Source organism: Hyla sarda, chromosome 6 (assembly GCF_029499605.1).
Source record: "Hyla sarda isolate aHylSar1 chromosome 6, aHylSar1.hap1, whole genome shotgun sequence".
Taxonomy (NCBI): domain Eukaryota; kingdom Metazoa; phylum Chordata; class Amphibia; order Anura; family Hylidae; genus Hyla; species Hyla sarda.
Window position 1 is genome coordinate 283,299,006 of NC_079194.1, and position 14,118 is coordinate 283,313,123.

At 43.3% G+C, this 14,118-nt stretch overlaps 1 protein-coding gene and 1 long non-coding RNA gene across 5 annotated transcripts in view; one reads left to right on the forward strand and one right to left on the reverse strand.

Annotated features, from left to right (window-relative positions):
• Positions 1 to 13,438, reverse strand: part of LOC130277140 (uncharacterized) — a 62,099-nt gene extending 48,661 nt beyond the window's left edge. Inside the window, exons 1-2 of the long non-coding RNA XR_008845376.1 lie at positions 13,290 to 13,438; positions 9,140 to 9,351 (exon numbers count right to left, since the gene is read on the reverse strand). This is a non-coding gene — a long non-coding RNA (uncharacterized LOC130277140). The remainder of the gene's footprint in view (positions 1 to 9,139; positions 9,352 to 13,289) is intronic.
• Positions 1 to 14,118, forward strand: part of FOSL1 (FOS like 1, AP-1 transcription factor subunit) — a 69,225-nt gene that overhangs the window by 31,196 nt on the left and 23,911 nt on the right. Inside the window, exon 1 of one of the 4 annotated variants that reach the window (XM_056527514.1) lies at positions 13,482 to 13,908. The exons of the other annotated variants lie outside the window; for them this stretch is intronic. Coding sequence (XP_056383489.1) covers positions 13,756 to 13,908 — 153 coding nt within the window. The 5' untranslated portion in view covers positions 13,482 to 13,755. Of the gene's footprint in view, positions 1 to 13,481; positions 13,909 to 14,118 lie in introns of those variants that run through there. 4 annotated transcript variants of the gene reach the window in all.

The following is a 14,118-nucleotide window of genomic DNA, read 5'->3' on the forward strand; positions in this document are numbered from 1 at the left end:
AAAAATACTCCATGTGCCGTTTTTTCTGCCGTAAAAAAAAAAACGGAAATGAGCGCAGGCGGGTACAAACGGATGTAAACGGATTGTAAAAAAAAAAAACTCATTGACTTGAATGGGTTTTTTTTTAAACCGTTTTTAATCCATTTACAGCCTGCAAGAACGGGACCGAAACGGGGATAAAAAATAAAAAAAACGGGGACAGACGGCCTTGTGAACGCACCCTAAGAAAACATGATAACATGAGTTTAATTTCCATGCAGCGCAACCCCAGGGAAAAGTAAACACCTCATAGTGTCCACTAAAATAAATGTGCTGTTTAGAGATGAGCGAACTTACAGTAAATTCGATTCGTCACGAACTTCTCGGCTCGGCAGTTGATGACTTTTCCTGCATAAATGAGTTCAGCTTTCCGGTGCTCCAGTGGGCTGGAAAAGGTGGATACAGTCCTAGGAAAGAGTCTCCTAGGACTGTATCCACCTTTTCCAGCCCACGGGAGCACCGGAAAGCTGAACTAATTTATGCAGGAAAAGTCATCAACTGCCGAGCCGAGAAGTTTGTGACGAATCGAATTTACTGTAAGTTCGCTCATCTCTAGTGCTGTTGTATGATGCACAGACATGCTGGGTCCTCCAAAGACATCCCCAGCTAATGGATGAAGGTTGGGAATGAGAGGTTTTCTGAAACAAACAATCCTTTTAAAATAAGAAGAAGAAAAAAAAATAATAATAATAATAATAATAAGTAAAAAAAAAATAAAAAATAAAAGAATTAAAAAGGATACATTTTTAACGTTTGAAAATAAGCGCAATCAAAATATTTATTAAACAATAAACAAACTGTATGTAACAAAAAACATCGTCATCTTTGCTACCTCTATGACCGTAAGATTATTTTAGGTAAGAAAGCCATAAAGACAAAAAACAAAACGTTGCATGCATGTCCTTCACAGGACTGGTACAAGGATTTATGGCACCCTAGGCAAAGGCTAATTTTGACTCCCCCCATTGACATGCCCCACTTTACTACTGGGGTGACACACTGTAACAAACCTCCTCCTCATGTAATAACCTTACTACTGGGGTGACACACTGTAACAAACCTCCTCATGTAATCTCCTTACTACTGGGGTGACACACTGTAACAAACCTCCTCCTCATGTAATCTCCTTACTTCTGGGGTGACACACTGTAACAAACCCCCTCCTCATGTAATCTTATCACTACTGGGGTGACACACTGTAACAAACCCCCTCCTCATGTAATCTTCTGACTACTGGGGTGACACACTGTAGCAAACCTCCTCCTCATGTAATCTTCTTACTACTGGAGTGACACACTGTAACAAACCTGCTCCTCATGTAATCTCCTTACTACTGGGGTGACACACTGTTACAAACCCCCTCCTCATGTAATCACCTTACTACTGGGGTGACACACTGTAACAAACCCCCTCCTCATGTAATCTCCTTACTACTGGGGTGACACACTGTAACAAAGCTCCTCCTCATGTAATCTCCTTACTACTGGGGTGACACACTGTGACAAATCTCCTCCTCATGTAATCTCCTTACTACTGGGGTGACACACTGTAACAATGCTCCTCCTCATGTAATCTCCTTACTACTGGAGTGACACACTGTAACAAACCTCCTCCTCATGTAATCTCCTTACTACTGGGGTGACACACTGTAACAAACCTCCTCTTCATGTAATCTCCTTACTACTGGGGTGACACACTGTAACAAAGCTCCTCCTCATGTAATCTCCTTACTACTGGGGTGACACACTGTAACAAACCTCCTCCTCATGTAATCTCCTTACTACTGGGGTGACACACTATGACAAACCTCCTCCTCATGTAATCACCTTACTACTGGGGTGACAGCTTACCGGCAGTCAGAACCGGGAGAAAGAACGGTGCCCCTATCAAGTGGGTGCTCTAGGCGGCTGCCTATTTTGCCTATAGGTGGAGCTGGCCTTGGTCTTCAACATCGAAAAAACTTTAAAATATTTCTTTTGTGTACATGATAAGAAATATACTTCTGTCAATTATATAGGTGGGATTCTGAATATGTAAGTTCACACGGTGTAATTTTTTGCGATTGCCGGCAGAACATGCTGGCCCATAGTAATCAATCAGATCGCTTCTTTCATTTCAAACAAGGCCTCTGCAAAATGAAGGATGTATGAGTAGAAGAAAAACCCGGTTCCAAGGCGCGATCCACAAAGTCAGTCATAAGGTGATGATAAATAAAGTATTTATTTAGCCAGGGTGCAACGCGTTTCGGGGCATGGGATCCCCTTCGTCAGGCAAATAGGCTTAACATCATGTACAACAGATTGGTTCGTTTTAAATAGACCTATTTAAAACGAACCAGTCTGTTGTACATGATGTTTAGCCTATTTGCCTGACGAAGGGGATCCCATGCCCCGAAACGCGTTGCACCCTGGCTAAATAAATACTTTATTTATCACCACCTTATGACTGACTTTGTGGATCGCGCCTTGGAACCGGGTTTTTCTTCTACTCATACATACTGCTACTGATCGGCCTGCTGTACGCTGGATCCGATACCGGGAGGCTGCACCACTATCTATCACGCGCTTGTGTAGTTGTGTCATTTACACAACCGTACCAGGTGAGAGGACCACTGAAACAATTGTGTATCCTATATCCACCTACATCCACACTGCTTAGAATATACTGCTCTATGAGGAGCTCTGCTTTTGTTTTATAGATATATGAAGTCTGCAAAATGAAAGCAGCGATCTGATTGGTTGCTATGGGCAACTGGACAACTTTTCCTTTGCACTGGTTTTGATAGATCTCCCCCTTAGAGCCCATTGACACAGAGTAAATTCCATGGAATTCAGCAGGAAAATTGAGCTTGGAAATTCAGGTGCAGCAGCCTCCCATTGTTTTCAATGGGATTCTGCTGCACCTTGTACATGGTGGAATTTTCCGGAAATTCTAATTCCGGATTCCGCAGAAAGAATGAACATGTTCAGTCTTTCTCCCGAATCCGCTAGGACACATTGCTGTCCATGCAGACGGCGCATGTCCCATCGGTACTAGCGCTGACTGTGAGTCTGCCCCTGCCGTGCCCGAAACGTCACGGATATTCCGCTGTGTGAATGGGCTCTTATTCTTGCCAAGAATAAAGGGGCCCCAAATAAAAATATTCGGACAGAGAGCATAAAAGGTGTGCACTGTTTTTCCCTGTACAGGTGAAATTGGGTTACGAAACAGCTGACTGGTACGGTTGGAAACAAACAATGGGATTTGGTACCTCTTTTTTTGGGGGGGGGGCGCCAAAGGTGGGGTTCACAAATTTATATTAATGACCTATTACAAAAGAACAAGCTGGATGTAAAGCCACGGTGGTTGTATTATGACATGCACTATATTTTCTAGCAAAAAAGGTCAATCCAGTAACTAGCCCAACCGGGTGCCTCCAGCTGTTGCAAAACTATTGACCTATACAGTTTGGTACATCACTAGGTGATCTGGACCATTGTTTCCCAACCAGTGTGCCTCCAGCTGTTGCAGAACTATTAACCTATACAGTTTGGTACATCACTAGGTGATCTGGGCCAGTGTTTCCCAATCAACGTGCCTCCAGCTGTTTCAAAATTATTGACCCATACAGTTTGGTACATCACTAGGGGATCTGGGCCAGTGTTTCCCAATCAGCGTGCCTCCAGCTGTTGCTAAACTATTAACCTATACAGTTTAGTACACCACTAGGTGATCTGGACCAGTGTTTCCCAACCAGTGTGCCTCCAGCTGTTGCAAAACTATTGAGCTATACAGTTTGGTACATCACTAGGTGATCTGGGCCAGTGTTTCCCAATCAGCGTGCCTCCAGCTGTTGCTAAACTATTAACCTATACAGTTTAGTACACCACTAGGTGATCTGGACCAGTGTTTCCCAACCAGCGTGCCTCCAGCTGTTGCAAAACTATTGACCTATACAGTTTGGTACATCACTAGGTGATCTGGACCAGTGTTTCCCAACCAGTGTGCCTCCAGCTGTTGCAAAACTATTAACCTATACAGTTTAGTACATCAGTAGGTTATCTGGGCCAGTGTTTCCCAACCAGCATGCCTCCAGCTGTTGCAAAACTATTAACCTATACAGTTTGGTACATGACTAGGTGATCTGGACCAGTGTTTCCCAACCAGTATGCCTCCAGCTGTTGCAAAACTATTAACCTATACAGTTTGGTACATCACTAGGTGATCTGGGCCAGTGTTTCCCAACCAGCGTGCCTCCAGCTGTTGCAAAACTATTAACCTATACAGTTTAGTACATCACTAGGTGATCTGGACCAGTGTTTCCCAACCAGCGTGCCTCCAGCTGTTGCAAAACTATTAGCCTATACAGTTTGGTACATCACTAGGTGATCTGGACCAGTGTTTCCAAACTAACTTTCCTCCAGCTGTTGCAAAACTATTAACCTATACAGTTTGGTACATCACTAGGTGATCTGGACCAGTGTTTCCCAACCAGTGTGCCTCCAGCTGTTGCAAAACTATTAACCTATACAGTTTGTTACATCACTAGGTGATCTGGACCAGTGTTTCCCAACCAGCGTGCCTCCAGCTGTTGCAAAACTATTGACCTATACAGTTTGGTACATCACTAGGTGATCTGGACCAGTGTTTCCCAACCAGTATGCCTCCAGCTGTTGCAAAACTATTAACCTATACAGTTTGGTACATCACTAGGTGATCTGGGCCAGTGTTTCCCAACCAGCGTGCCTCCAGCTGTTGCAAAACTATTAACCTATACACTTTAGTACATCAGTAGGTTATCTGGGCAAGTGTTTCCCAACCAGCGTGCCTCCAGCTGTTGCAAAACTATTAATCTATACAGTTTGGTACATCACTAGGTGATCTGGACCAGTGTTTTCAAATCAGCGTGCCTCCAGCTGTTGCAAAACTACAACTCCCAGCATGCCCGGACAGCCTTCGGCTGTCCGGGCATGCTGGGGGTTGTAGTTTTGCAACAGCTGGAGGCATCCTGGTTGGGAAGCACTAATGTATCCAGCAGTCCATGGAATGTCTGATATCATATTCTATTGAGATGCAGAATAATTTTTTTCTTTTTTTATTATTATTATTATTATTTTTTATTTTTTTTTATTTGATTTATTTAATTATTTTTTAAATGGAGGCATATCAGCCAAATGTTCAATTTGCATGGCACATTTTTTTAGGCAATGAAGGATGTGGCCTATTAGTAACAATGGGAGAGGTCAGGATGAGTCAAAGCTTGGGATTCTTCAAGTTCTATTCAAGAGCCTAAACATGGTGCCAGATTTTTTCCATAGACACGAGAGGCCCCTGGCCTAAGGGTAACCCTGTCGAAAAGTAAGCCTGCTCATTGGGATCAGGGCCAGCGGGGGTTGGTGCCATTCACTTCATTCAATCATTTTAAACATGTATTGCAGATTTATATATATTAATGGTGGAAGTCACTGATCAAGAGAATTGTGTCTCCCAAAGAATATCCAGGTACTGCTGACCTTAAAGGGGTATTCCAGGAAAAAACTTTTATATATATATATATATATATATATATATATATTAACGGGCTCCAGAAATTTAAACAGATTTGTAAATTACTTCTATTAAAAAAATCTTAATCCTTTCAGTACTTATGAGCTTCTGAAGTTGAGTAGTTCTTTTCTGTCTAAGTGCTCTCTGATGACACGTGTCTCGGGAACCGCCCAGTTTAAAAGCAAATCCCCATAGCAAGCCTCTTCTAAACTGGACGGTTCCCGAGACACGTGTCATCAGAGAACACTTAGACAGAAAAGAACAACCTTAACTTCAGAAGCTCATAAGTACTGAAAGGATTAAGATTTTTTAATAGAAATAATTTACAAATCTGTTTAACTTTCTGGACCCAGTTGATATATATATATAAGTTTTTTCCTGGATAACCCCTTTAAATTCCAACAATGTGGGTGCTTAAAGGGGTACTCCAGAGGCAACAAAATTATTAAAATCAATTGCTTCCAGAAAGTAATACAGATTTGTAAATTACTTCTATTTAATCTTAAAGGGGTACTGCTGTGAAAAACTTTATTTTTTTTTAAATGAACTGGTGCCAGAAAGTTAAACAGATTTGTAAATGACTTCTATTAAAAAATCTTAATCCTTCCAGTACTTATTAGCAGCTGTATGCTCCAGAAGAAATTCTATTCTTTTTGAATTTCTTTTTTGTCTGACCACAGTGCTCTCTGCTGACACCTCTGTCCGTGTCAGGAACTTTCCACAGTAGCATAGGTTTGCTATGGGGATTTTCTCCTGCTCTGGACGGTTCCTGATACGGGCATCATGGGTCAGCAGAGAGCACTGTGGACAACACAAAAAAAAAAAGAAATTAAAAAAGAATAGAATTTCCTCTGTAGCATACAGCTGCTGATAAGTACTGGAAGGATTAAGATTTTTTAATAGAAGTAATATACAAATCTGTTTAACTTTCTGGCACCAGTTGATTTAAAAACAAATTGTTTTCCATCGGCGTACGCCTTTAATCCTTCTAGTAATTATCAGCTGCTGTATACTAAAGAGGAAGTTGTGTAGTTCTTTTCAGTCTAAGCATGGTGCTCTCTGCTGACACCTCTGTCAGTGTCAGCAACAGTTCAGAGCAGGAGAGGTTTGCTATGGGGATTTTCTCCTGCTCTGGACAGTTCCTGACATGGACAGAGGTGTCAGCAGAGAGCACTGTGGTCAGACAGAAAAGAACTACACAACTTCCTCTGGAGTATACAGCCGCTGACATGTACTGGAAGGATTAAAGGGGTACTCCGCTGGAAAGCGATTTAATTTAAATCAACTGGTGCCAGAAAATTAAACAGATTTGTAAGTTACTTCTATTAAAAAAAATCTTATTCCTTCCAGTACTTATCAGCTGCTGTATGCTCCAGAGGAAGTTATTTTCTGTCTGACCACAGTGCTCTCCGCTGACACCTCTGTCCATGTCAGGAACTGTCCAGAGCAGGAGAGGTTTGCAATGGAGATTTGCTCCTACTCTGGACAGTTCCTGACATGGACAGAGGTGTCAGCAGAGAGCACTGTGGTCAGACAGAAAGGAAATTTAAAAAGAAAAGAACTTCCTCTGTAGTATACAGCAGCTGATAAATACTGGAAGAATTAAGATTTTTTATTAGAAGTAATTTACATATCTGAATAACTTTCTGTCACCAGTTGAGTCACCAGTTAAGCTCCTCAGCTTAACTGGTTGATAACTGGGAACAATAGATTGCATTCAATTGCACAGAACAATATGCGGCAGGTTTACCATTCTTTGTGGGGGCTGAGTAACTTTTTGGCTTTCTCCATAGTGGCCACATGTTCACAAACCATAAGGGTCGAGTTACCTCCTGGAGTCCTGCTGTCGTACTCTACAAGATCAAGTGCAGACACTTTGTGCCACATGTTACTTATATGTCCACTTAAAATATTGGATAGTTAATTTAACCCTTAACTACCCCCATTTGTGAGGGTCGGGGTTTTTGTGTAAAGTCCCATGCAAATCAATGGGAAATGTATGTTCCCACATAACTTCTGTACTTCCTGAGATATTTCAATACCTGGTCACATATTACAGGTCGGGAAAGGAGGTCGGGATAGGAGGTCGGGATAGGAGGACGGGAGAGGAGGACGGGAGAGGAGGTCGGGATAGGAGGACGGGAGAGGAGGTCGGGATAGGAGGTCAGGATTGGAGGACAGGATGGGAGGACGGGAGAGGAGGTTGGGATAGGAGGACGGGATAGGAGGACAGGATAGGAGGACAGGATAGGAGGACGGGAGAGGAGGACTGGAGGACTGGATAGGAGGACGGGATAGGAGGTTGGGATAGATGGACAGGATAGGAGGACGGGATAGGAGGTCAAGATAGGAGGTCGAGATAGGAGCACGGGATAGGAGGACGGGATAGGAGGTCAGGATAGGAGGTTCGAGATAGGAGGTTGGGATTAGATGGATTGGATAGGAGGTCGGGATAGGAGGTCGGGATAGGAGGTCGGGATAGGAGGACAGGATATGGGGTTGGGATATGACAACAATATATGAGGACTGGATATAAAGTCAAAAGCTTCCTCCTTTGTTTATTTTCCTCCCCAACAAGGATTAGGAAGGAAAAACCGGGCAACGCCGGGTACTCAGCTAATATATATATATATATATATATATATATATATATATATATACACAGAATTTATTTATTTAATTATTACTATACACTGCAGCATAGGCTATTATTAGAGAAAAATGTACAGGCTCTTGAGTGTGCCTTGTGAATACCTGTTTTAGCTGATGTGGCAGGCATGGGTTTTCAGCCATACTGATTCTAATTTCATCACTAAAATGATTTCCAACGGCTGCCTACATTTCCCATGATGCCTCTGGCTTAGCAGAGAAAGAAAGAGAGAGAGGGTGTGTGGAGTCTTATCACTGCACTTCCCGAATGAGATCAACCTAATCACCTGGTTAGACTCCAGCAGCCCGAACTGCTGAGACTCATAAGTGGGATGGGGTCCGTTCACATTATGTGCAGTTTTGATGAGTTTTCTTATTCAAAGTGTGTGTTTTGGAGAACTATTGCCAGGACTTGCATGTTGCACTTTTACTGAATTTTTGTAGGGTTTTTTATAACATTTTGGCATTTTTTTAGATGATTTTTCAAAATTGCATTAAAAATTATGTGTTTCTTTCACATTATGTGCAAACATATTTTTTTTTTAAATTGCCATTTTCCTGCTATTTTGAGGAAAATCACAGCGGAAAAAACACAAAGTGTGAACACAGCCACAGGAAAGATGTATAACTATATATCTTGTACCTGCACAGATAACAGCAGCAGTACACAAATCTGGGTGGGGAGGGGTCTGAAAGCAGCCAGAAGGGATCTTATAGGTGTTGATGTCATCCTTTAGTTCACAAAAGAAGCCGATCCAGGACAGACATATTAAACATTGTGGTTTTCTTTGGGCCAGGCTGGTGATCACATGACCCAGTTACAGTAATGAACCATATGGATGCAGCTGTGCTGGAATAAAACAGGCTAAAATACACAAAGTATGAACATAGGATGCAGGAGGGGTGTATAACTATATATCCTGACCTTACAGAGATAGCAGCAGCAGTATACAGTTCTGGGTGGGGAGGAGTCTGTGAGCAGCCAGGAGAGAACTTATAGGTGGGTGATGATGTCATCCTTTAGATCACATGAAAAGCTGATCCAGGACAGACATATTAAACACTGTGGTTTTCTTTGGGTCAGGCTGGTGATCACATGACCCAGTTACAGTAATGAAACGTATAGATGGAGCTGTGCTGGAATAAAACAGATGACGCTGTAAGACTAGAGATGAGGAGTGTGTATGATATGGGCAAAAACAGTATACAAGACCTGGAGCGTTTCTTTAAATGAAGCTATCGATATATTACGACGTGAATGGCGCATTTAACATTACCACATTTCCCTCCAACAAGGGTTTATTTATGATGTTTTTTGCTCTAATAGATTGACATATAACTTCTAACTAAAAAACAAAAAAAACTCATGAACAGTACAACCGCCCCCATCACAACTTTGCTTTGATGAGATATAAAGCCGATCAAAAAGAATTGCGCAATACTTTTAGCATTATCTCCAAGGCCATTGACTTTAATGGAATGTTTACATACTAAAACGATCAATGGTAAATGTAACAGCGAAGTGTTACACAAATTATTTACACTTAATAATAAACAGTTTCCTGTGAGCTGAGGTGAGAGCGCTGCTCTGAGGACATGCCAAGTTTTTTACTATGCATTTTTATGTTTTTTTTTTTTCCACCTAAAAAAGGGGTTTGGTTTCCAGAAAGGCTGGGACTAGAGATGAGCGAATTTACAGTAAATTCGATTCGTCACGAACTTCTCGGCTCGGCAGTTGATGACTTATCCTGCATAAATGAGTTCAGCTTTCCGGTGCTCCGGTGGGCTGGAAAAGGTGGATACAGTCCTAGGAGACTCTTTCCTAGGACTGTATCCACCTTTTCCAGCCCACCGGAGCACCGGAAAGCTGAACTAATTTATGCAGGACAAGTCATCAACTGCCGAGCCGAGAAGTTCGTGACAAATCTAATTTACTGTAAATTCGCTCATCTCTAGTTGGGACTTTAAACACACCAAAAAGTGCGCCAAATTCTGGCGCAAGCTCTTGTGCACGTTTAAGCCAACTAATAGTAGAGGTAAATTTAAAGGGGTCATGCACCTTTAAAAAAAAAAAACTTTATAAAGGCCTCAATGAGTTAAAATAATAAACTGTTAATAAAGTAGTATTGTGATGGAATATGTATAGAAGTAAGTCTAATTAAAGGGGTATTCCAGGAAAACATTTTTTACTTATATCAACTGGCTCAAGAAAGTTAAACAGATTTGTAAATTGCTTCTATTAAAAAATCTTAATCCTTCCAATAATTATCAGCTGATGAAGTTGAGTTGTTCTTTTCTTTATGACAACAGTGCTCTCTGCTGACATCGCTGCTTGTCTCTGGAACTGCACACAGTAGAAGAGGTTTGCTACGGGGATTTGCTTCTACTCTGGACAGTTCCCGAGACACGTGTCATCAGAGAGCACTTAAAGGGGTACTCCGCTGCCCTGCTTCCGGAGCTCCGCTCCCCAGCGTCCGGAAGTTTATTGTTCCGAACGCTGTGTGTGGGCTTCCGTGTTCAGGGCCGCCCCTCGTGATGTCACGCCCTCCCCCTCGTGACGTCATGCCCGCCCCCTCAACGAAAGTCTATGGGAAGGGGCGCCGAGGGGCGGCCCTGAACACGGAAGCCCGCACACAGCGTTCGGAACAATAAACTTCCGGACGCTGGGGAGCAGAGCTCCAAAGCAGGGCAGCGGAGTACCCCTTTAAGACAGAAAAGAAGAACTCAACTTCAGCAGCTCTTAAGTACTGAAAGGATTAAGATTTTTTTAATAGAAGTAATTTACAAATCTGTTTAACTTTCTGGAGCCAGTTGATATGAAAAAAAAAAAAGTTTTTCTTGGATAACCCCTTTAGTTATATGGAAATGATACTTTTACTGCTTGATAAAAAAAAAAATAATAATAATAATAAAAATTATAATCTGTTACTCACCTTCCCCTCCATACCTGCACTGATCTCCTGTTCTGCCTCAGGGGATCTGGTTTTGATTTAGGAAGTGCAGTGTTTCCCGACTAGGGTGCCTCCAGCTGTGGCTAAACTACAACGCCCAGCATGCCCGGACAGCCTTCGGCTGTCCGGGCATGCTGGGAGTTGTAGTTTTGCCACAGCTGGAGGCACCCTGGTTGGGAAACACTGCCCTATCCTATTGCATAAGCCCATTAAAAGGGGTTATGCAGGAATTGAAAAACTGAGATGATGTCTTCCAAAAAACAGCGCCACCCCTGTCCTCAGGTTGTGTGTGGAATTACAACTTGACTCCATTCACTTTAATGGAACTGAGCTGAAATACCTCACACAACCTGAGGACAAGGGTGGCGCTGTTTCTGGAAGAAATGTGTTCAGTTTTGTTTTTCTTCTAATCCTGAATAACCCCTTTTAAAGGAACAACCACATGTGGCTCACCAGCTGTGGCAAAACAACAACTCCCAGCATGCCCGGACAGACAATGGCTGTTTGGGCATGCTGGGAGTTGTAATTTTGCAACAGTCACTGGCTGTTTGGGCATGCTGGGAGTTGTAGTTTTGCAACAGCTGGTAGATGTTTCTCTACAACAGCAGTCTCCAAACAGTGGACCTCCAGCTGTTGGCTGTCCAGGCATACTGGATGTTGTAGTTTTGCAACAGCTGGAGGTCCACAGTTTGGAGACCACTGTTGTAAAAGTACACCCACATCTAACTTGCCAGCTTTTGCAAAACTACAACTGCCAGCATGCCCAAACAGCCGTTTGCTGCGAATTGTAGTTGTGCAACAGCCACTGGCTGTCCGGACATGCTGGGAGTTATAGTTTTACAACAGCTGTAGGTCTACAGTTTGGGGACTGCTGTTGTAGAGAAACATCTACATTTGGCTCACCAGCTGTTGCAAAACTACAACTCCCAGCATGTCCGGACAGCCGTTGTATGTTCAGGCATGCTGGGAGTTGTAGTTTTGCAACAGCTAAATGTCCTCAGCTTGGAGATAGGAACATCCATATGTGGCTCGCCAGCTTTTGCAAGACTACAACTCCCAGCATGGCCAGACAGCCACAGGCTGGGAGTTGTAGTTTTGCAACAGCCATTGGCTTTTCAGACATGCTGGGAGTTGTAGTCTTACAACAGCTGTAGATCCACAGTTTGGTAGACCACTGTTGTAGAGGACATTCACATGTGGCAAAATTGCAACTCCCAGCATGCCCAGACAGCCGTAGGCTCGGGGTTGTAGTTGTGCAACAGTCATTGGGCGTCCAGACATGCTGGGAGTTGTAGTTTTAAAACAGCTGTAGGTCCACAGTTTGGATTCCACTGTTATAGAGGAACATTCACATGTGGCAAAACTACAACTCCAAGCATGCCCAGACAGTCGTAGGCTTGGAGTTGTAGTTGTACAACAGTCATTGGCTGTCCAGACATGCTGGGAGTTGTAGTTGTACAACAGTCATTGGGTGTCCAGACATACTGGGAGTTGTAGTTTTACAACAGCTGTACATCCACAGTTTGGATTCCACTGTTGTAGAGGAACATTCACATATGGCAAAACTACAAATCCCAGCATGCCCAGACAGCCGTTGGCTTGGAGTTGTAGTTGTGCAACAGTCATTGGCTGGAACATCCACATGTAGTTGACCAGCTGTTGCAAAACTACAACTCCCAGCATGTCTGGACACCCAATGACTATTGCATAACTAAAACTCCAAGCCAACGGCTGTCTGGGCATGCTGGGAGTTGTAGTTTTGCCACATGTGAATGTTCCTCTACAACAGTGGTCTCCAAAACTGTGGATCTACAGCTGTTACAAAACTACAACTCCCATCATGTCTGGACAGCCAATGACTGTTACAAAACTACAACTCCAAAACAACGGCTGTCTGGGCATGCTGGGGGTTGTAGTTCTTCAACATCTGAAGGGTTACAGGTTGGGAAACACTTGACCTATGGACACAACTTATGGGAAATCGATGAGTTTCTCCTCTTCTCTAATAAGTAGAAAGTGTTTCCTATAAAAGGGGATAAGAATGGTAACAGTCATTCACCCCCAGCCGTACCTACATATAAACAAGCATCATTTCCCAGAAGTATTTTCGGCTCTTTTCTTTACCTATAGTTTCCGTTCCATTCTGGAAAGAGCAGAGTTAAAAAAAAAAAAAAAAAAACACACACACAGCCGAGCTCACACACACGCCTCCAGCGAAGGGTTTTCCTTTCGCTGAGGAAGCATGCCCTTATAAGGGCATGTACGTCATCAGTTTGGGTAATCCTAGGAACGTACCATTCGCAGGGGTGATACGGACGGCGTCACTCTTTCTTATGGAGCCTTTTAGGACCCCGATAAACAACTGCCGACTATTTCCACCAAATATAATATAAATCAGACTGTGACAGGAAGGAGATAATAATCGGGATGCGATACTAATCTAGTGACGCGTCGTCCAATTCGCGCCCCCCCCTACAGGTGGTGAGTGGTGTGGCTCATCGATCCGAGGAGTCCCCATTGATAAAAATTGAGGCAGCGTAGATGCGTGAGTCAGTGTGAGCGTGACAGAGTACGGAGCAACGTCCAGACAATGTACAGAGACTTTTCTGGGACTTTTGCTCCTCAGGATTTAGGGTGCAGCAGCGGCAGCCACAGCCCCAGTGACCCGGGAGCTACCCAAGTGTTCAGGGACCTCACTATGGGGCACGGCATGAGAGCGACCCCTCCGGAGGATCAGCAGCAAGTGAGTCCAGCAGAGAAGGGGTTTTTTTTGTCATGTGAACATGTGCTTAGATCAGTGGTTCCCAATCAGGGTGCCTCCAGCTGTTGCAAAACTACAACTCCCAGCATGCCCGGACAGCCTTCGGCTGTCCGGGCATGCTGGGAGTTGTAGTTTTGCAACAGCTGGAGGCACCCTGGTTGGGAAACATTGTCTTAGATTTTGTCAGTCTAT